Raw genomic sequence first — 20,423 nt, 5'->3', positions numbered from 1 at the left:
AAAAAAAAAAAAAAAAAAAAAAAAAAAAAAAGGGAGAGAAAAAAAAAAAAGGCGCGGAAAAATTTTTTTGGAAAAAAAAAGAAAAAAAAAAAGGGGAAATTTATTTGGAAAGCCAAGGGCAAAAACCCGGTTATATGGAAAGAGAGTGTGTGATAAGGCTGGAGGCAAGTTAGGGTCAAACGAAAGAGCCCCCCCGAGAGAGAGAGAGAGAGAGAGAGGGACAGCGAGTGGTACAAATGGGGGGACATCCAAATCAAGGTTGTGTGGAATGAAGAAGAAAAGGAAAGGGAAAAAAAAAAAAAAAAAAAAAAAAAAAAAAAAAAAAAGGAAAGCTCAGGCTCAAAAAAAAAAAAAAAAAAAAAAAAAAAAGCAGCGCGCTACGCTCTCCGGGTCCGAATGAGGACCGCCAAACACGTAATGCAGCAACCACACGCAGCTGCCGATAAACACCCACTTTGCGGCGGGACACCGACGCACGACGCTTCCAACGCAACAGCCACACAACAGGCAATAGCCAGCCTAAAAGGTGCTCAAACCTCGATCGCCGAAACGACCGTGGTCGGAGCAACGAACGGCGGCTCTCTCCTCGCTCCGCTGGCGACACATGCCACGCACAAGCCCGTCATCAAGCAGACAGGCAGGTTCCGGCGGCGACCAGGCGCAGGGGGGAAGCGCGCCGAGCCAAAGAGGCGTTGTCGTCGTTGTTATTGTTGTTGTTGTAATGCAAATCCTTACAAACAGGCCCAAAAAAAAAAAAAAAAAAAAAAAGGCGTTTGTGTTTCGTGGTTCGATGGTTTGAGGTAAGATTGCTGGAGGCGACAATGAGGGAATGGGACACGCTCGACACAAGCACAAGCCGAGGACAGTTTCAAAGCACTCTGCAGCAGGCTGACTTGTCGAACAAGGCGGTGCAGAAGCGCAGGGGAAGTGAACTGGAGAAAAAAAAAAAGAAAAAAAAAAAAGGCCAGTGGCACATCTGGAACCGCGCTTCGCATGAGCGTGCGAGGTAGTCCATGCCATCCCCCGCCTTCCCGCTCGGTGAGCAGTGAGTGTACGACATGGGTGCAGCAGCAGCACCGCAGCCAGCCCCAACGCCTGCTTGGCGTTTCGTGTCGGCGTGCGCTCGTGTGTTTTGCAATGAAACAACGAAAAAAAAAAAAAAAAAAAAAAACGTACTCAAAAAATAATCAGAATAAATGCTAAAAATAATAAAAAATTGAGTGAGGTGAAATCGAGATTAGGTTTTGGGTTTGCCATTCACTCGACCGCTTGCGAGACTCGACACGACCAGCAGCGTACAAACCACAGCGGCAGAGCAAGAAGAAAAGAGCTGCTTGCACACGACGAGGAATTCGCCGAAACAGCTGGAATCCAAAAACAAAACAAAATAAAACAAATGAACAAAAAAAAAAAGAAAAGAAAAAAAAAGGTGACCATGCAATAAAACACGATAGGAAAACGCGACCGGCAGCGATTGAGATGGAGAGGAGAAGGACATGAAACGGAACGCAAGCATGGGGTGAACGGCGGTCGAGTGGATGGAGCGAGCGAGAGGCGGAGACGGGAGGGGATGAGGTGGCAGAAAATGCATGAAAGGAGGCGTGATTGCGGGGGAGGGTGCGAGAAATCGAGATGAGGCAGTGAACGAGATGCAGAGGGGTGGTGGGGCAGAGAGAATAGGGGCATAGGAGGATGGGGGATGGGTTAGGGTTGAGGTCAGGGCGTATCGGCAGCTGCGTGGGGCGCCTGAAGTGAGAGAGTGCACATTTGTTCATTCTCATTCTTGCCGACGGAACGTGTCAAACAGCGACGACTATCTACAAACCCGACCAAAGAGAAAGAAAAGAGATCGCACGAGGTAACGGTTATCATCCAGACACGTACGCACACAAAAGGGGCGCGGGGCGGGGGCGCTGGGGGAACGAGGATGAGTGAGCTGCTGCTCGAAAAACATTCCGAATGACAGACAGCATGGCAGAGGGGCTGATTGCTCAGATTGGTGAAACGATGGATTGATGGAAACTTGAACATTGAAGAATTTTACCATTTGTGTCAGCAACGGCAAAACGATGATTCAAAAGAGACCGAACAACAAATACCGAACGACGAAAAGCTCAAAAAGCGAATTGACGACAGCGCGTCATCTTGCTCGAGAAGAACTTCAGGGCTGAAACAAAGTAGTAGCGAATACTTGACTACAGTATGGTGCCATAGTTTACCCGAGCGAAAGTGCAGAACGAAAACTGCTCCGGCAAAGTAGCGAATTGCAGTCGATGGTGCCATCGAAAACGCCCTCCGGCTCTGTTGTCCAGCCAACTGCAAAATCCAAGCACGCATGGCATTCCTTATAATGGCATCTCTACATGTGTCTCTGCACATTGCAACGGGTGATTGCTTTCGCTCCGCACAATGCTGGCAACGCAGCTCGCAAGCGACGTTCGCTTTTAGAATCACATGGATAGCCCAGAATGATGAAGAGTGCAGAAAGATGCTGTAAATAGATAGTGTAGAAGATTGAACTTTTGACTGTCTTCTGGAATTGTGAGGGATGACACCAACAGTGCAAGCAGCGAAAAGAGTTCAAAGCAAGCACTCGCAAATCGCCCGAGCTAGTTCAAATCACGCGGTAAAGAACAGCCTGGTGTACGTCACTTCAAGCCTTGAAGAGCAGCCTGCACAGTTTGGTCGAGCAGAGCTTGGACTTTGGGGTGGAGACACGTCGTCTTGCAAATCATCGCGTCGGTGCTCCTCGGCTCTCCGTCAGGTCCACGCACCATTGCCTTCTTGCCATCCACCATCTTGACATACGTGGTCCAAAAGCCAACAGGATCGAATGAGCTTGACGAAGCGTTGACGCGCTGCTGATGAACCAGCTCACTCCAGAGCATCTCCGGACCGTTCGGGTCCATGCGCGGAAAAAGTCGGTCGACAGCTGTAAAAACCTTGTTCTGCTGGTCGTTCGGCGCTGTTTCGCTCGACTTCGTAGAGAGACCCAGACCCGACTCCTCGCGCATGCTCTTGAATGAGGTGAAAAAGTAATCCATGTGCTTGTAAATCACGCGGATGGCGTGGTGGCGCAGGGCGTATGCTTCCTCGCTCCGCGTGAGCATTTCACTCAAAATCAGGTACGACTCGATGCGCGGCAACAGCGTGTAGACGACAGGTACGCCAACGTTTTTCGAGATCTGCGCCTGGGCGGCAGCCAGATTGGGCGAAGCTGCATACATGTTGCTGTCGCTGAGAAAGGCATGCTTGAGCTTGGTTTGCCTCATGATGTGAGAAACAGCCTTCCTGTCAAATGCACCTGCTGTCTTGAACTGAGCGTGCTGACCGAGCGTCGTGTACTTCTGGTAGAAGAGCTCGTCGTCTGGGCCTCCAACAAGCAGAACCGGCTTGGTGGTCTCGACCTCGCTGTGTCGGCACAACGAGACGAGAGGTGAGCGATCAAGTGCATTTAGCGTTCTCTCAAGTACCGCGCTCTGGACGAAGCCGCGCAGTGCGCGCATCATGACAACACATATCCTAGCATACCTTGATTGTTGTTGTGAGTGGAAGAGCCCACGAGGAACGCGAGAAAGCAGAAGAGGCGGCGGCGGCGAAAATGACAAAACACCAAAAGCGCGCGAAAAAGCTGAGAGCCTCTTGCAAGCAAACGAGTTGAACGCAGATTGAAGCATGGAACAAAAGGACACAAGACTGACCGGTTTCTCGTTTCAATACAGAACAAAATCAATCGACTTTGAAGTGCAAACACTGTTATGGCGTTCAAAGGCCGGCAGCCACCTGGGAGACGTTGCATGCCCTCTCTTTGCTATCAGTTGGAAGGTCTGGGTCAATATCACATGTCAAGCAAAACGACAGGCCGCTTGGATGACGTCTACGGGCTGAATGCTTAAAATGAGCAAAATCTGAGGACACCCGTCTATCGACCCGGCACGCGCTATTATTGACTCCACAATATCACTACACTTTTATATTGTTTTTTGATATCGAAACCGGCGGCTGTGGTTGAGAGACGGATTCGCCGAGTCAAACAATCCAATTTCAGCTCAGTCTTGAATCCAATTTCAGATCAGTCTTGAATTTTCCTCTACTTGGTCAAATACATCACTCGATGGACGCTTCAGCGTATATCAAGACCACAAAGGTCAGCATGAACATGAACTTGACAGCAGATCAACAAATAAAAAGTCAAATGGAAAGTGAATGGAAAGTCAATGGAAACGTCAATGGAAAGTCAATGGAAAAGTTGGTGTTCGATTGGGGTTGAGTGCGTGTTCGCTCGCTCCCGGCGTTTGAGCGGCGCTGTGCTTGTGAACTGTCCGCACTCAAACACGATACGATCGAGAGAAGCTCCCCCCCCCCCCAAGCAGGGATGAGAGCAAAGCAAAAGGAAGAAGTGACTTTTTTTTTTTTTTTTTTTTTTTTCGTTTTGCTGACCTTTGACTCCATTGTTGCTTCCGTTCTTCGGTCCTTCTTTGCAACCCAACCCATTCATTGCTGACAATTCTGACACGTAACCACTTGTTTGTTCCATCGCTCTCTTTGTGTGTTTGTGACTCTTTTGTGCGCGCGTTGGGGAAACTCTTTGTTTGCAGGTCGAGCGCATCGTCCTCGAGACCAATTCATACGGACTGGGCACGGCGGCCGTCGCGTCTGCCGGGTCGTCCTCATCAGGCTCGACTTCATCGTCGTCATCAGCATCATCATCATCGTCGTCGTCGTCGGCGGCGGTGGGGTCTGGTGGCTCGGCTGGAGGCGACAACCGAGGAACGATCGGCACCCTGCATGTCACGGCAGAGCACCTGCTCTTCTCAAGCAAGGAGCGCAAGGAGATCTGGGTGAGTTTGGAACTTGACTTGCATAGCGCCGACTCACGTGGGCATCCGAGGCGTCAGCGAGGCGGGTTGGCACCAAGACCATTGCTCTCACTGCAGTTTGCTCACTTCACACCCCGCCGTTTGCGCCGACCTCGTATCCTTCAGATCTCCTACATGCTGATCGAGTCTGTCGAGAAACGATCGCTCACTGCCAGAGGCACGCCGCTCCGCGTTCGGTGCAAAGACTTTCGCGATTTTACCTTCATCTTCCCTCGCGAGCGCGAGTGCTCGAACGTGCACGCGTCCATCATGCAGCTTGCGTTTCCGAGTAAGCGAAAAGAAAAAAGAAACAAAACAGAAACAACGCAGTGTGCTTGATCTGTGGTTTCTGCCATTGGAGTTGCTGGTTTCTGACCTCCATTTCGTTGTCTTGATCTAGCGAGCGTCGAACAGCTCGCGGCCTTCACATTCAAACCAGCATTCAGTGCGGCAGGCAACGGCTGGGACTTTTACAGCCCCGTCGAAGAGTTTTCACGCATGGGACTTCCAAACGAACGGTGGACGCTGACGACCGCGAACATGGATTATTCGGTAACGAGCAAGTCTCACTCTGGCTTTTGGTCAATGCACATGCCACTCACGCATCATTCGCCTTGATAAAAAAAATCTTGCGTTGCGCCTTGCAGCTGTGCCCTACATACTCTCGACAGCTCTTTGTGCCAGTTTCGGCATCGGATGAACTCTTGCAGGGAAGTGCCAAATTCCGCAGCAAGGGTCGTCTGCCTGTGCTCAGTTACTTTCACCCGCCGACGCATGCGACCATTACGCGTTGCAGCCAGCCTTTGGTCGGTATCAAGCAAAAGCGCTCGGCCGAAGACGAGCGCCTGGTCCAAGCCATCTTTGAGGCCAACCCTTCCACGCGCAACCACTATATAGTTGATGCACGTCCCAAAAAGAATGCGTACGCGCAAAAGGCTGGCGGAAAAGGCTACGAGTCGCTCGATTGCTATCCGAACTGTCGCTATCTCTTCATGGACATTGAGAACATTCATGTGATGCGCGACAGTCTCAACAAGTTGATTGAAGGTAACGAACGCGCTTTGTTTTGCAGCAACGGTGGTCGTTTGCTGACGAGATTAGTCCTGGGTTGTTTTCCCCCACTCACTCACGTGTGTTTCAATTTTTTGTATTTTTTTTTTTTTTGTTTCTTGGCTTTTTTGCTTGCTCCTCCTCCTCCTCCTCCTCCTCCTCAGCCATCCAGCCAAACACTGACAACTACCTTAGCACGCTCGAGTCCAGCGGGTGGATCAAGCACATCAAAGCGGTGATGGACGCGTCCGTGTTTATTGCCAACGCCATTGTGAATGAGGGCGCCAGCTGCGTGGTGCACTGCTCAGACGGTTGGGACCGCACGGCGCAGCTGATTGCCCTCGCGGAAGTCATGATTGACCCGTATTACCGCACACTGGATGGCTTTCAAGTAGTGATTGAAAAGGAATGGCTGTGGTCTGGTCACAAGTTTGTCGATCGCTGCGGATTCCTGGAAAAGGGCAGTCGGGAGGTCTCTCCCGTGTTTGTGCAGTTCCTCGACACAATATGGCAACTACTGCGACAGTTCCCAGCGAGCTTTGAGTTCAACGAGCGGTATCTTGTCACTCTGCATGAGCTCGTCTTCTCGTGCCAGTACGGCACCTTCCTCGGCAACTGCGAGCAGGCGCGCAACGCGTCCAATCTCTCTGCGCGAACCACATCTGTCTGGTCGTACGTTGCGCAACATCGGGACGAGTTTATCAACCCGCTCTACGACGGAACTGGCAGCAACTCGGTCACCATCATTCGCGACACGGCCGAGGTCGCCCAAGAGAACACGCGGCGCCGTCGTGAAATTCGCATTGCAGCCAACCGAGTCACCGCTGCAGCAGCCGCCTCCGCTGTCGAAGATGCGACGCCACTGCCGCCACCTGCTGCTGCCGCGCCCACGCCGACACAGGCCAACTCGTCGGGCATTGATGCCACGTCGGTTGAACGACCTGTGCCGGCCCGCATCCCTGCCCACCATTCAGTCCCTGAGGGCACTTCCACTCTGTCGTCTGCCGCCTTGGAAAGCGATGAGAGCAGCAGCACCAGCTCCGGCGGAGGCGGTGGCGGCGGCAGCAGCTTGGGCGCCAGCACCATGGAGTTTTTGTCAAACATTTCCTCGCAGCTGTCCAGCCGATTTGCAAACGGTTCGGGCGCCAACATGCTTTCGTCGCCGATGGTCGGTGATGGGGACACTGGCTCTCCCGCCTCGTACACTCGCGAGTTTATTCTCGGCGATGAGGGCGATGTCACGCGGCCCTACTCGCCAGCACCGGCTGCTTCAACTGCCACTGCTGCAGTGCCCCAGCGCATCCAGTCTCCACTGGCGGCTTCCTCCAGCAACCTCCCAGCGCCCACACTTGCCGTGGTGGACAAGTCGTACCTGCTCCGGCCGTCGACTGCCCCGCAACGTCTCGCTGTTTGGACGACATTGTACGGTCGCACGCTGATTGAAGTCCAGGCCAAGGAGTCGCTCGAAGATCGGATTGGCTTGGTGGCCGACTCGCTGGAGCAGGCGCGCAGCCAAAGCGATCGCAGCGCCCTCCGCTACTGGACTGCGCATTATGCCCTCGACTCGGAGCGCGCGCGCACGTTGGATCGTTTGCTGCCCTACTGCATTGCTGAAGCGGGCCCTGCCTGGGACGCGCAAAAGAGCGTGCAATCGAGCTGGGGCAAGGCATCCGCGGCCTACACGGCCCTCCTTGCCGAGTCGGTCCTGGACGACGTCATGGCACAAAGCCTTGCCACGTCCGAGAATATTGCCGTGCTCGGCTCTCGGCAGCTCCTTGAAGCCACCCTTGCTCGCGCAGGTGGAGCCATGAAACCTCCACCTGCATGGCAAAATGATCGCCACGTTCGAGAGTGTACCATCTGCCAGTCGCTATTTGATCCTATTTCTCGAAAGGTGCGGACTCGTTTTTGTGTAGATTGATGACATGAGGGGAACTATGTTGATTCTCATTTGGCTGCTTTGTATTTTCGTTTTTTTTTTTTTTTCGTTCATCTTTTTGCAGCATCACTGTCGGAACTGCGGCCAAGTCGTGTGCTTCCAATGCGCCAACACGTACGTGGCCATCCCGCACTTCTACCTTGATCTACCGGTGCGTGTGTGCCGGACATGCGCCAAGACGCTCAAGTAAAAGAAATGTGTAGAGATTGTTGCATTCCTGGACTTCAAAAAAAAAAAAAAAAGCGCTATTTTGCTCAAAGAATGGTTTGACGAGTTTTTGTGCTGTAATAGTCCAAAACTTATTTCACGAAAAATTGTGGAGGATGGGGGTGAAAGCAAAAAAGAGAATTCGAGCTGTCTCAAACCTCGACAACAAATTACGATCGCCCTCGGAAGCCACCGCCGCCACGAGGCGAGCCGCCGCGCGAGCCTGTTGATCAATCATGATAAAACCCAAGCAAAATTGTGAGTGTGCTGTGTGGTTGGTGGAAACGAGCAAAAAGCAGACGAGCAAAACGTTACCTCCTCGGAAGCCACCGCTGCTGCCACCACGACCGCCGCCAAAGCCGCCGCCAAAGCCGCCACGACCGCCACGAGGGGAGAAGCCACCTCGGCCACCGCCACGGGCGCCACCAAAGCCGCCACGGCCGCCAGCGCTGCCAACACCGCCCTCTGTGTTTTTGCGCAGAAAGAAAGTCGACATGAGTGATCTGCACGCTTGCCAGTGTGGTGCTCACACAAAACCATCCCAACAAAGCTTGGGCAAATACGTACTAGGGCCCTTTGGCTTGGCGGGTTGTGGCAGGAATCGAGCAAGCGGCAAAAGCTTGTCGGGGGAAATGTATATCTTTTGACCAGCAGCGAACGACTTGGCCACGATGCCAGCGCTCGGCTTGATGGTGAAGTGCTGTCATTTACAAAAAAAAATGGCGAGCAAGGTGGGTGATGAGCACCAAGACAAAAACACTAAAACAGAGAACAAGAACGTGGATGGTTTACCAGGTTGTTGATGGCACCAAAGACCTCCTCGATCTTGCCAATCTGGGTCTTGTTCTCGTAGAAGACAGGTGCGTTGAAGTGCGGCACCTTCTCGTTGTTGAGGCCTGCGCACACAAGCTCGTCCTCGCACGGGTGTTGGAACGAGCCGAGCTCTGTTGCAGTGTTGTAGGGAGCAAAAAGCCAAAAGCCAAAAGGGTGAGTTTTTTTGCTGACTTTTGGCTCAACAGCGCGACGTTCCAGACTGGAGATCGCGACATTGGCCAGAGGGATGACCATGAAAGACGACCCGAATGTGAGAGGGTTGGGATGGTGCATGAGATGGGGAGGGGAGGTTGTGGATGGGGAGCCACACACGAGCTTTTGCTCTTATTCTGCATTTGCTGTTTTCTCGCGCGTCAATGCAACGGCGCCGCAGCCTCGCTCAAACTGCAGGACGAAAGCTCAGTTTGTTTCACTACCGCCACTTGACAAGTGCGGCTTCGAGAACGACAATCCAGCAGCACAGAAAAGCAGAAGCGAGAAGAAAACCATGGTTTTTGCATTGGATACCGCATGGCTTTTTTTTTTTCTTTTCTTTTTTTTTTTTCCATTGAGTTTTTCCATTGAGTTTTCCATTGAGTTTTCCATTGATTTTTTTTTTTTTTTTTTTTTTTTGGTTTTTGATGATCATCCACTTTTCCACTTTTCCACTTCTCACTTCTCACTCCACCGACCGAGCAAACCGAGTGAGGACGAGTGTTTCTTGTTGTGAGGAGCGGGGGCGTACCGACAACCGACTCCGGTGGGCCAAAGTTGTTGCGATCGCCGCCGCCAAAGCCACCACGACCGCCGCCACGACCGCCGCCAAAGCCGCCGCCACGACCACCGCCAGCACCGCCGCGAGGGGAGAAGCCGCCGCCACGACCGCCGCTGAAGCCGCCTCCGCGACCGCCGCCGCCGCCACCGCGTCCGTAAGACATAATGTTAAGAAGAAGAAAAAAAAAAGACTGAGATTCAAAAAGTCAAGGACGATCGCGTTCGAATAAGACGAGGAGAGTCGTGTGTGATAAAGGCACGTCGATAACAGAGCGAATCAAAAGACAGAGGGAGGGCCGGCAGCGGTATTTGGGGCGAAGGGAAAGGAAGGCGATTCGACGGCATTTCGACGATCGTGCGTTTGTGATCGCTGTATTCGACACAAGACGCATAGAGCATAGAGCATGACGTAGAAGCAATAGACGTCGACCATCTGGGGCTTTGCGCGTATTGTTGCGGGTTTCGCGTTGTTCAATCCATCCAACGTAAACAAACACTTGCGCATCTGGCACCAAAAACCACCTAATACTCTTCTTCGTCGTCGTAGGGATTGTAGGAGGGCATCGGAACCTTGAAATCGTCGATGGGCACTCGTCGCTTGGCGAGGTGACAGGCAGACAGCCATCCGGATTTGACAAACACCATTCGAGGATGGTCTTTCTGCGTCGCAGCAATGTCCCGTGAATGATTTTCAGCAATAAAGTGGGTGCACACCTCCGTAGTGTCTTCGTCTAGAGTTCTGCGAAAGGAGAAGGCGGGGGGGGGCCGCGAAGTGAGTACAAGGTGTTTCGGACATTGAAAAAAACCAAAACCGCAACACAATCGACATACCCGCCATAGGCGGCAATGTAGCGCTTGGCCATCGCTCGCGCTGGCATGACGACGGACTTGTCGAGGTGAAAGACAAGGCCCTCGAAAAAGTCGGGCAGCTCTGGGGCGGGTGGCTGGGCTATTGGCTTTGATGCAGACGGGTGTGTCGCAGCTTCGTCTTCATCCTCGGTGTCTTGGTCTGCAAAGGTCAGTGCACGGCCAGGTGGTGGAGGCGCTCGGTTTGCTGCTGGCCGTGGCAAAGCGGCTGGATTTGCGACAGCGTCCAATTCGTCGTCGGTATCCATGTCCATCGTGTACGCGGTGCGCATGGCCGGGGCTGGTTGGGAGCGAGCAGCGGGAGCACTGCTGCTGCGTGCCTCATGCGCACGCTCTGCCACAGCAGCAGCAGCAGCAGCAGCAGGGCCCGTGGCCGGTTGAATGCGATACTCGGTGCCTTCAACCAATTCACTGAGAACGGGCGTGTTTTTGGTGCCCGCGACTGTGCGAGCTGGATTACTCCACTCCGAACTACGGGGCGCGCGTGCTTCTTCGTCGTCGTCCGTGTCGGCATCATACTCTGGCCGCGTGCTCTTCTGGCTGCGCGCAGCGGCACGAGCGACAACGTTCTGGCTAGTGGACGACGTGGAGGGCTTGTCCGCTCCGAAATCCAAGCGAGCCCTAGGGCTGACTTCATTCGATTCATCGACTTCCAACCGCGCTCGCTTGCTTGCATGGACTGAAGATGGTTGTGGTGCAGGAAGAGGACGTTGGCGCAGAGGCGATTGTTCGTCTTCGTCCGTGTCACTCGCGACAGCTCTCCGCTTGGCGGCCGATGGCGGTGTTTGTCGCAGAGGAGGCGAGGCAGCGGTTGGTTGCTGTTGCTTGGGTGTATGGGGTAGCGAAGCGCTGTGGGAACTCGGTGGTTTGTTGGGACTTGGTGTTCGTGGTGGTGGTGGTTGTTCTTGTTCTTGATCGCTTTCGTCTGTTACTGGTTCGTACGTGTACTTGCGCCAATTCATCAGTCTATATAGGAAGGGAGTGAGTTGTCTTTGGAAGCCAAAAGATGAGCTCAGTGAAAAGCGAAAGGCTTCGCTCACCTGCGATGCTTGTGCGAGTCTGTCAACCATCGTTCGTTGACAATTTTACCCTTGCCTGCGCTCAAGCAAATAGATAGAGTCACGAGTATGAGAGAGGTCTTTCATGCCATTGGACAAGGACAAAAACAAGTGCCGCAGAGTCTCACCTTGAACTTCGCGGTACTTTGGGGTGTTGGCAAACGCGCAAATCAGATGGGTGCAACCTTTGGTCCAGTTTTGCTCGTAACGGGCGCCCATTTGCTGACCTTTCGTCCGCAACTCGCCTCGAAGGGGATTTTGGTATCCGCTGAGAACGAATGTGACACCTTTCTGCTCTCCCACAGCGCCGTCACAAATGGGGAGACGCAAGCAAGTCAGCGAGTTGTCAAACTCACAACGAACAACACACAACACACAACACACGAATGGTACCATTAATAGTTTAAATCCGTCGTCATCTTCGTCACCGCTCTCGTCCGAATGAACCATCGGCTTGCGCGCTGGCGACAAAGTCTTGGGTGGAGTGTGAGTTTCGGAGGCTTTCTCCGCTCTGGCTACTGGTGCTGCTGCAGAGGGTTTCTCCGCTCTGGCTATTACTGGGGCTGCAGGCTTGGCAGCAGGTAGTTGTGTTGGTCGAGCAGTCGCAGAACTGCTACTACTTGGAGGAGGGATGACTGTTTGAGCAGCCAGCGGCTGCGAGGATGCCGCTGACGATGGCAAAGCGACCGGCGCAGAAGAGCGGCTCGACTGGGAAGCCGGGACTGCTTGTTTCGCGGGGGCAACACTTGCAGCGGCCTTCGTGGTTTGAGTCGGTGCAAACGACGAGGGTGCTTTTGCAGGCATTGCTGAAATCGTATTCCGGCTTTCGTGAAACAGGCTGCCAGGAGTGATGGCCGCCTTCGGGGCCTCCGACTTGAGCTTGAATGCGCCAAATTGCTGGAGAAGGCAAAAGATCAGGCAAAAAGGCAAAAAAGTTGGTTGCACATCAACAACCAAACGAACAAGCCAACCCTCATCCATCATCGCATACCGTTACAGCTGGCTTCATTGCTGCTGCTGGAGGCGACACTGTCGGCGATGTTCTTTCTCCACCTGAATGGGAGCCGTCAGCATCGTCGTCATTCACGGGCTGCGTCTCAGTGACCATCGCCATCGCACCAGCATTGGCCCGATTTCCGCCACTTGGCGGCGGCGCTGCACCTGTCGGCGACAAGCCAAACAATTCCACAAATGCAACACCGAATGGCAACGTCTTGCTGAATGGCTGCCTGCAAACCAGGCGAATGCGATCCCAGCGCTGCGACACCGTGTCTTGCTCGCAGGCCTCTTTGGTGAATGTGCGAATCCTCGTCGCGTTCGTCCCCTGTGTCATGTCTGCTTTGGTCATGAACGTCGATGTGGGCAGCAGATCGTAGAATGCCCCAGGGTTGGCTGCGAGTTCGCCTCGCCGGGCCACCTGCAGCTCGATCATGGCCGACCCCGCGTTCCCAATCACCACGGACTGGACGATGCTTGCGCGATCCAGGTCGATTTCGATCTGCATGATGCATCGTCACACACATGGTGAGTCGGGTACGTGTGTGGGGGGGGGGAAATGAAGAGAAGAGGCCAAAAACAGGCCATCATGAGAGATGGCGGGAAATGCAAAATTTGGCGCCAAAAATCCCAAAATGCAAGCATTGCTTGAAACGCATCATCGAAACACGCACCGTGTGGCTGCTTGCGCCCGCGACGCCCTTCCATGCCTTGTGTCTGTCAGAGGATAGAATATTGTCGGCGAGGTTGGGGCCGTCCTCGCTCGAGAACGTGACGACGCTTTGGAACTTAAGCTGGCTCATTCAAAAAAGGCCAAATGACAAACTCAGAACAAACCAGAACTGAGCTGTTCTAAGCGTTATATTGAACATTACATACAGGTGGCCTTTCAATCAAACAGCGAGAATCCGGGATCATCGCCCCAGTCAATCGGCGTAATCGGGGGCTCCGGACACCCGTTGTTGGCAGCCCACGACGCGAGCTCCGTATGACCAAACTGCCTGGCCAGCTCGATCGTACGCACATCCCAGGGGCACTGCTTTCGCCGAGCCCATTGCAACACATCTAAATGCCCGCCGACGGCGGCGGCTTCGCAGGTAGTCGAGTTCCACGGACAGCCGTTGGTTCTGGCCCAGTTTAGCACGCGCAAATGCCCAGCCCCAGCAGCATACGAGCATGTGTTTTCATCCCAGGCGCAATTGTTGGCCCGTGCCCAGCGCAAGACATCGTAGTGGCCTCCCAGCGCTGCCGAACTGCAGGTTGAGGCGTCCCAGGGACAGTTGGCAGCCCGCGCCCACTGCAAAAGCACAAAGTGGCCGCCTCTGGCAGCGCTCGCGCACGTTTTTGCGTTCCAAGGACAGCCGTGCTCGCGCAGAAAGCAGAGTACTGCCAAATGGCCGAATCGGGCAGCTGCGGCGCAGGCGGCTTCGTCCCAGGGACAGTCGTGCAGCTGCAAGAACTGCAGCACTGCCAGATGACCATTCGCTGCCGCTTGCTCGGCTGTTGCGGCATTCCAAGAAAACTCGCGCCGCGTCGACAACCATTTGAGAACGGCGAGCTGTCCTCCCCGCGCGGCTGCGGTGGCGAGGGCAGTCGAATCCGACGGTGGCGGGCAGCCAGTCTTCAGTGCGTACTGCAGCATGGTCAAGTGCCCATTTTCTGCAGCTGCGAGGAGCGTCTCGCAGTCCCACGGGCACTTGAAATCGCTGCGCAACCAGTGCACGAGGTCCATCCGGCCAGCAATAACGGCAGACCTGCACATGGACGCGCCCACCTCGATCGAGAATCTTTGCAGGATTGCCTCAAACACTCGTCGATGTCCGCCCCAGATGGCTGCATTGGCGATGGCCTCGCGCAAGTGCTGCACGCCCAGCTCTGCCAGCGTCCACTCGACCACGTCCATCTTCCCGCTCGCCGCAGCAAGCACAGCCGCCAGCTGCCGCAGCGAGAACGATCCGCGAATGTTGACGGCCGACTGCAGTCCGACATGCCCTCGCATTGGCGGCGGGTACCATGGCGCGGGTGCCGCCCAGGCGGTCGCGTATACGGATGGTGCCAATTTCTTGCACACCGCGAGATTGCCATGGAACAGGGCCGAGGCCATCCTTGTCTGCTGCGCAAACAGCGTCGGAGGCTCAGACGGCAGATACCAGCAGACGAGCTCGTAGCTCATTGTCGCAATGGACGCGAGCCAGTCGTCGTCCCTCGGGTGACGTCCGTGGTGACGTAGAATTGAGTTGTTGCTGCAGAATCCGCTGGGATCAGATTTACACGCGTGGACGCGTGCCAACTCGTCACCAATGGCCCGCCACCGCCGACACACGGCGTACAGGTGCGGCATGTCCCCGGCAGCCACCAGGATGAGCTCGAGCAGCTCGTCGGGCAGGCTGTCGATCGTGGTGGTCGACATTCGCAGCGTTTAGAGAAAAGCGAACAAATATGGATTGAATGCAAAGATTCCCCTTTTGTTGGATGGATGGATCAATCGCAAATGGTGAAAATGGAGATCTGGATTGAAATTACGACATTATAAACAACAGGACAAGTTGGGCAAAGTGGAGAGCGAGAGAGCTTGACAAACGGCAAACCGACCAAGGCTGTTCCGTCAACCAGGTGCCATTCACAATGTAACAATAGAGTAAATGAAACGTGTCGCCTGTTATGCGACAAGCACTTCAAATGGACGGTCTCCTTGTTTGTTTGGTCGATTTGAAACCCGGAAAGTGCTCAAAGGCCATTTGTGTGTCGATCCAGACCTTTTGACGCTTCCAATGCACTACCACAAACTTGTAAATGCCTATACTTTTGTTTTCCCGTTTTCTTCTTGTCTTAACGGGCGATGGGACCTGGCAGGAGCGCGGTCGCAGGCAGCTGGAACAAACTCGACGATGCCATGTAGTTTGCCATGAGCTCGGACAGGACGTGGTTTTCGTTGGTGAGATTGGCAATCTCGCGCTGCACTTCGTACACCTTGGATGTCATGTCTGCCAAAGTCCATAGTCAGAGAGGGGGGTTTCAAAAGGAACGGTGAGTGAATGGATCAGCGTGAACAGCGTTCAACGCCTCGTTCCACGCAAGCTTCACCGAGGAACGATTGCTGTGTGTCTAGAATGTCGCGGATGAGCTCGTCCTTGGTCGGCGGCGGTGGTGGCGGCGTCTCTGTCGACGGTTGAGCCGGCGGTACAACGCTATTGGTATTGCCATTGCTATTGCTATTACTGCTGTTGCTGCTCATTGCTTCATTCAATCTCTCGACTGTTGCAATAAGGACGACTAAACCTCAAACAATGATAATAGCATGAATGAATGACATTCAAGATCGTTGCATCTCTGTTCAGCAGCTCAGCATCGGTCCATTTTGCTTCAATCGTGTTGCATTTGCCGCTGCCATCCCATTCCCCTCACTTCCCTATCCCAGTTGATTTTATTTTTGTCTCCAATTGGACGAATTGATGTCTTGTCTGAGCAGTCGTTCTTCCAATCCTCCGTTTTTTTGCAACCATGCATGGACCGACTGCGACTGCGGCTGCGAGTGCCCAGCAGCATCAGCAGCACCATCACAGCCATCCGCACGCCGACCACCCGTCAGCGACATCGACGTCGACGTCGACCAAGATGCGTGTCGAGGATGAGGATGAGATTGCAATGGCCAAGCGACGCGGCGAGCATGCGCAGCTCACCCGCCCAGTGTCGGAGCTCAAGGTAAGAGCCAGCAGAACAGCGACAGAACGGACAGCGACAGACCAGCCACGCTCTGACCCGGTCTTTAAGGGCTCTCTTATGGCGTAGGCGCGAATGCGAGAGAGTGAGAGTGAGAGTGAGATGTGAGAGTGAGAGAGAGTGAGAGCGCGCCATGTTGAGTTGAGAGATCTCTCGTCGTCGTTTCTCCAATGCAACCCAAACCCTGCTGAGGGAGAACTCCACTGCACTGATTCAGCAGTCGTCACAACTCACAGACGTGTGCATTTGTTGTTGAGAAGGAGTTGGGGGCGGTGAGATGGGACTGGGAAGGGGGTCGTCCCTCATTGCATTAGAGCTCGCTTTGTCGCCTGTCAGCTCGTCCCATCCACAACTCGCTCCACCTCGTCCATCATCGCACTTGAATAAGCGTGGATTTTCCCCCATTTCCAATATAAGGAGGGGAGGAACGGATGCTCAACAAACGCACGCACGCCATGATCAGCTCCAGCTCGCTGCTTGCATCATTGCACACATGCAACACACACACACATGCTCAGACCATGAGTCGTAGAAGCTCAAGTCCCCAAACAAAAACCATTACACACACTCATTGCTGTTGAAATTGTATTGCTGTTTGCCTTTTTTTTGTTTGTACGGTTTCACTCACACTCTGCGTTTGTTGATGCAGGACAAGTGGCAGCTCGTGCCGGCATTCCTCAAAGTCAAAGGCCTCGTCAAGCAGCACATTGACTCGTTCAACTACTTTCTCAATGTCGAAATCCGAAAGATTGTCCAGGCGAACGATCGCATCACGTCGGACGCAGACCCGACCTTCTACCTGCGCTACACGAACATTCAGGTTGGCGCGCCCACCGCAGAAGAGTACTATTCGTACGCAACCTCGCCTCCGATCGCGCCGCAGCAGTGCCGACTTCGCGACATGACCTACGCCGCCCCAATCACGGTGAACGTCGAGTACATGCGCGGCTCGCAAAAGATTGTCCGCGACAACCTCTTTATTGGCCGCATGCCCATCATGCTGCGCAGTTCCAACTGCATTCTGCATGGAAAGTCTCGCGCCGAGCTGACCAAGCTCGGCGAGTGCCCCAACGACCCGGGCGGCTACTTTATCATCAAGGGCGTCGAAAAAGTCATCCTCATCCAGGAGCAGCTGTCGAAAAATCGAATGATTATCGAAAACGACCGCAAGGGCATTCCTGGTGCGTCCGTGACGAGCTCCACCCAAGAGCGCAAGTCGCGCACCAACGTTGTGTGCAAGGCTGGTCGCTTCTACCTCAAGCACAACACGCTCTCGGAAGACATCAACGTCGTCATCCTGTTCAAGGCGCTGGGTGTTGAGACAGACCAGGAAATCATGCAAATGATTGGATTTGAGGACATGTACCAGCAGGCGATCGCGGCCACCTTCGCCGAGAGCATCGAGCACGGAATCACCACGCAAAACCAAGCCCTTGACTTTGTCGGCTCGCGCGTCCGCCTCGCCAAGCGCGCCTGGGGTGGCGCGCGCAAGTCCAAAGTGGACGAGGCTCGCGAGCTGCTGGCCTCCATCATTCTCGCGCACGTCCCGGTGCACAAGTACAACTTCCGGCCCAAGAGCCTGTATCTTGCCTTGATGGTCCGCCGCGTTATTCTTGCGCTGAACGAGGCGCTGCCCGTCGACGATAAGGACTATTACGGCAACAAGCGTCTCGAGTTGGCCGGACAACTGCTCGCGCTCTTGTTTGAGGATGTCTTTAAAAAGTTTAACACGGAGCTCAAGAAGGTCACCGACCTCACCATTCCAAAGCAGCGCGCCACTCAGTACGACGTCGTCAAAAAGTTCCGACCGCAAATCATCAGCGACGGTCTGACGCATGCCATCTCGACCGGCAACTGGACGGTCAAGCGCTTCAAGATGGATCGTGGCGGCGTCACCCAAGTGCTCTCGCGCCTGTCGTACATTTCCGCGCTCGGCATGATGACGCGCATCAGCTCGCAGTTCGAAAAGACCCGCAAGGTGTCTGGACCGCGCTCCTTGCAGCCCTCCCAGTGGGGTATGCTGTGCCCGTCCGACACCCCTGAAGGCGAGGCCTGCGGCTTGGTCAAGAACTTGGCGCTCATGACCCACATCACGACCGACGACGAGGAGAGCAACATTGCTCGCCTCGCGTTCAACTTTGGCGTGGAAGACATTAATGTGCTCTCTGCAGAGGACCTCACGCGGGACGAGTCCTACCTGGTGTTTTTGAATGGTTTGCTTCTGGGCGTGACCATCCATCCAACCATTCTTGTGCGAGCCTTCCGCATGTTGCGCCGCGATGGTCGCCTGTCACACTTCCTGTCCATTTGCCCGAACGATCGCCAACGGTGCGTCTACATTGCCTCGGACGGTGGTCGCGTGTGTCGCCCGTACATTATTGTCGACAAGAACGGGCCCAAGGTCACCAACACGCACTTGGAGCGCTTGGCGCAAAAGGTCTTGCGTTTTGACGACTTTTTAAAGCTGGGTCTCATCGAGTACCTCGATGTCAACGAGGAGAATGGCGCCAACATTGCCATGTACGAGAGCGAAATCAAGCCGTACACGACCCATCTGGAGATTGAGCCCTTCACGATTCTCGGTGTCTGTGCCGGCATCATTCCCTACCCGCACCACAACCAGTCGCCTCGTAACACGTACCAGTGCGCCATGGGCAAGCAGGCGATCGGCACTATTGCGGCCAATCAGTATGTCCGCTTTGACACGCTGCTCTACACGCTGCTCTACCCGCAGCGCCCCATGGTGCAGACGCGAACCATCGAGCTGATTGACTTTCACAACATGCCCGCTGGTCAGAATGCCTGCGTTGCCGTCATGTCGTACTCTGGCTACGATATCGAAGATGCGCTCATTCTCAACCAAGCGTCGCTCGACCGAGGCTTTGGGCGCTGCATGGTGTACCGCAAGCAAACCGTCAGCATCAAGACCTACCCCAACATGCTCGTGGATCGCATTGTTGCGCCCACGCGCAATCGCGACGATTCTTCACGTCTGGCCAAGTTTGATGTGCTCGATCAAGAAGGCATCTGCCGCCCTGGCGAGCGCGTCGAAAACGGCAGCACACTCGTGCTCAAAGAGACTCCCGTCAACACCAGCAATCCCATCCAAGACCCCCACAACGCTGCAGTGCAGTACAAGCCTGCGTACGTCTCGTACAAGGGCCCCTGCGAGGGCGTCGTGGACAAGGTCTTGCTCACAAACAACTCTGAGGACAACCACTTGATCAAAATTCTCCTTCGCACCACGCGCCGACCCGAGGTGGGCGACAAGTTTAGTTCCCGACACGGTCAGAAGGGCGTTTGCGGCCTGATTGTGCGACAGGAAGACATGCCGTTCTCAGACATTGGCATCTGCCCCGACATTATCATGAATCCGCACGGTTTCCCGTCGCGCATGACTGTCGGCAAGCTCATGGAATTCCTCTCGGGCAAGGCCGGCGCGCTCATCGGCAAGTTCCACTACGGAACAGCGTTCGGCGGCGACAAGGTCGTGGATATGAGCAAAATCCTCGTCGAGCACGGCTTCAACTATGCCGGCAAGGACTTTGTCACCTCGGGCATCACTGGCGAGCCGCTGTCCGCCTACATTTTCTTCGGACCAGTGTACTACCAAAAGCTCAAGCACATGGTGATGGACAAGATGCATGCGCGTGCCCGTGGTCCTCGTGCCGTTCTCACGCGCCAGCCCACAGAAGGTCGCTCGCGTGACGGTGGCCTGCGTCTCGGAGAGATGGAGCGCGACTGCTTGATTGGCTATGGTGCCAGCATGCTTTTGCTCGAGCGCCTGATGATCTCCTCCGACAAGTTTGACGTGCACGTTTGCCGCGCGTGTGGCCTTCTCGGCTACGAAAGCTGGTGCCAATACTGCAAGGCCTCCAGCTCCATGTCCATTCTTAGCATCCCCTACGCGTCCAAGCTCTTGTTCCAAGAGTTGCAGTCGATGAATATTGTCCCGCGGCTCCGTCTTGAGACGTGTTGAGGAGGCGGTTTTTTTTCTTTGTGTGTTTGTGTGCCGTTGTTTTTGCTGGATTTGTTATCTGGCGCAAAGTAATCAATGCAGTTACTGTTTTAATTTGTGGTCGTCTGTTTTTTTCCTGGTTCTTTCTCTTTTAAAAGTCGCGGACCAACAGTTGGCCCGAC

The 20,423-nt window shown here is 54.3% G+C and overlaps 7 protein-coding genes across 7 annotated transcripts; 2 read left to right on the top strand and 5 right to left on the bottom strand.

The window, feature by feature from the left end:
• Positions 1–2,648: 2,648 nt before the first annotated feature.
• Positions 2,649–3,677, bottom strand: CAOG_07865 (hypothetical protein; the record flags this gene model as incomplete). The annotated part of the gene is made up of 2 exons (XM_004342900.1): positions 2,649–3,411; positions 3,532–3,677. The coding sequence occupies 2 exons, from the start codon at positions 3,675–3,677 to the stop codon at positions 2,649–2,651; spliced, it is 909 nt and encodes a 302-aa protein (XP_004342950.1).
• Positions 3,678–4,064: 387 nt separating this feature from the next.
• Positions 4,065–8,243, top strand: CAOG_07864 (myotubularin-like protein). Its single transcript, XM_004342899.2, has 7 exons — positions 4,065–4,147; positions 4,599–4,841; positions 4,986–5,148; positions 5,260–5,411; positions 5,507–5,906; positions 6,074–7,803; positions 7,913–8,243. The coding sequence occupies exons 1-7, from the start codon at positions 4,115–4,117 to the stop codon at positions 8,036–8,038; spliced, it is 2,847 nt and encodes a 948-aa protein (XP_004342949.1). The 5' UTR covers positions 4,065–4,114; the 3' UTR covers positions 8,039–8,243.
• Positions 8,100–9,104, bottom strand: CAOG_07863 (Gar1 RNA-binding region family protein; the record flags this gene model as incomplete). Its single annotated transcript, XM_004342898.2, has 4 exons — positions 8,100–8,278; positions 8,371–8,520; positions 8,619–8,755; positions 8,848–9,104. 4 exons carry the CDS (start codon positions 9,102–9,104, stop codon positions 8,226–8,228), a joined length of 597 nt encoding a protein of 198 aa, XP_004342948.2. The 3' UTR covers positions 8,100–8,225.
• An 852-nt stretch (positions 9,105–9,956) lies between these two features.
• On the bottom strand, positions 9,957–13,393 carry CAOG_07862 (hypothetical protein). The gene is made up of 7 exons (XM_004342897.2): positions 13,238–13,393; positions 12,559–13,065; positions 11,961–12,464; positions 11,696–11,858; positions 11,550–11,604; positions 10,474–11,475; positions 9,957–10,381 (listed from the first exon to the last, which is right to left on the bottom strand). Exons 1-7 carry the CDS (start codon positions 13,364–13,366, stop codon positions 10,165–10,167), a joined length of 2,577 nt encoding a protein of 858 aa, XP_004342947.2. The 5' UTR covers positions 13,367–13,393; the 3' UTR covers positions 9,957–10,164.
• Positions 13,394–13,406: 13 nt separating this feature from the next.
• Positions 13,407–14,996, bottom strand: CAOG_07861 (hypothetical protein). The gene has a single exon (XM_004342896.2). It carries the CDS (start codon positions 14,971–14,973, stop codon positions 13,453–13,455), a length of 1,521 nt encoding a protein of 506 aa, XP_004342946.1. The 5' UTR covers positions 14,974–14,996; the 3' UTR covers positions 13,407–13,452.
• A 59-nt stretch (positions 14,997–15,055) lies between these two features.
• CAOG_07860 (hypothetical protein) lies at positions 15,056–15,828 on the bottom strand. The gene is made up of 2 exons (XM_004342895.2): positions 15,648–15,828; positions 15,056–15,547 (listed from the first exon to the last, which is right to left on the bottom strand). Exons 1-2 carry the CDS (start codon positions 15,796–15,798, stop codon positions 15,393–15,395), a joined length of 306 nt encoding a protein of 101 aa, XP_004342945.1. The 5' UTR covers positions 15,799–15,828; the 3' UTR covers positions 15,056–15,392.
• A 214-nt stretch (positions 15,829–16,042) lies between these two features.
• Positions 16,043–20,364, top strand: CAOG_07859 (polymerase III polypeptide B). Its single transcript, XM_004342894.2, has 2 exons — positions 16,043–16,265; positions 16,933–20,364. The coding sequence occupies exons 1-2, from the start codon at positions 16,065–16,067 to the stop codon at positions 20,260–20,262; spliced, it is 3,531 nt and encodes a 1,176-aa protein (XP_004342944.2). The 5' UTR covers positions 16,043–16,064; the 3' UTR covers positions 20,263–20,364.
• Positions 20,365–20,423: the final 59 nt, after the last annotated feature.

Source organism: Capsaspora owczarzaki, assembly GCF_000151315.2.
Source record: "Capsaspora owczarzaki ATCC 30864 unplaced genomic scaffold supercont2.16, whole genome shotgun sequence".
NCBI lineage: Eukaryota > Filasterea > Ministeriida > Capsasporidae > Capsaspora > Capsaspora owczarzaki.
Note: the sequence above shows the minus strand (reverse complement) of the source record. Positions and strands in the feature narration are given on the sequence as shown.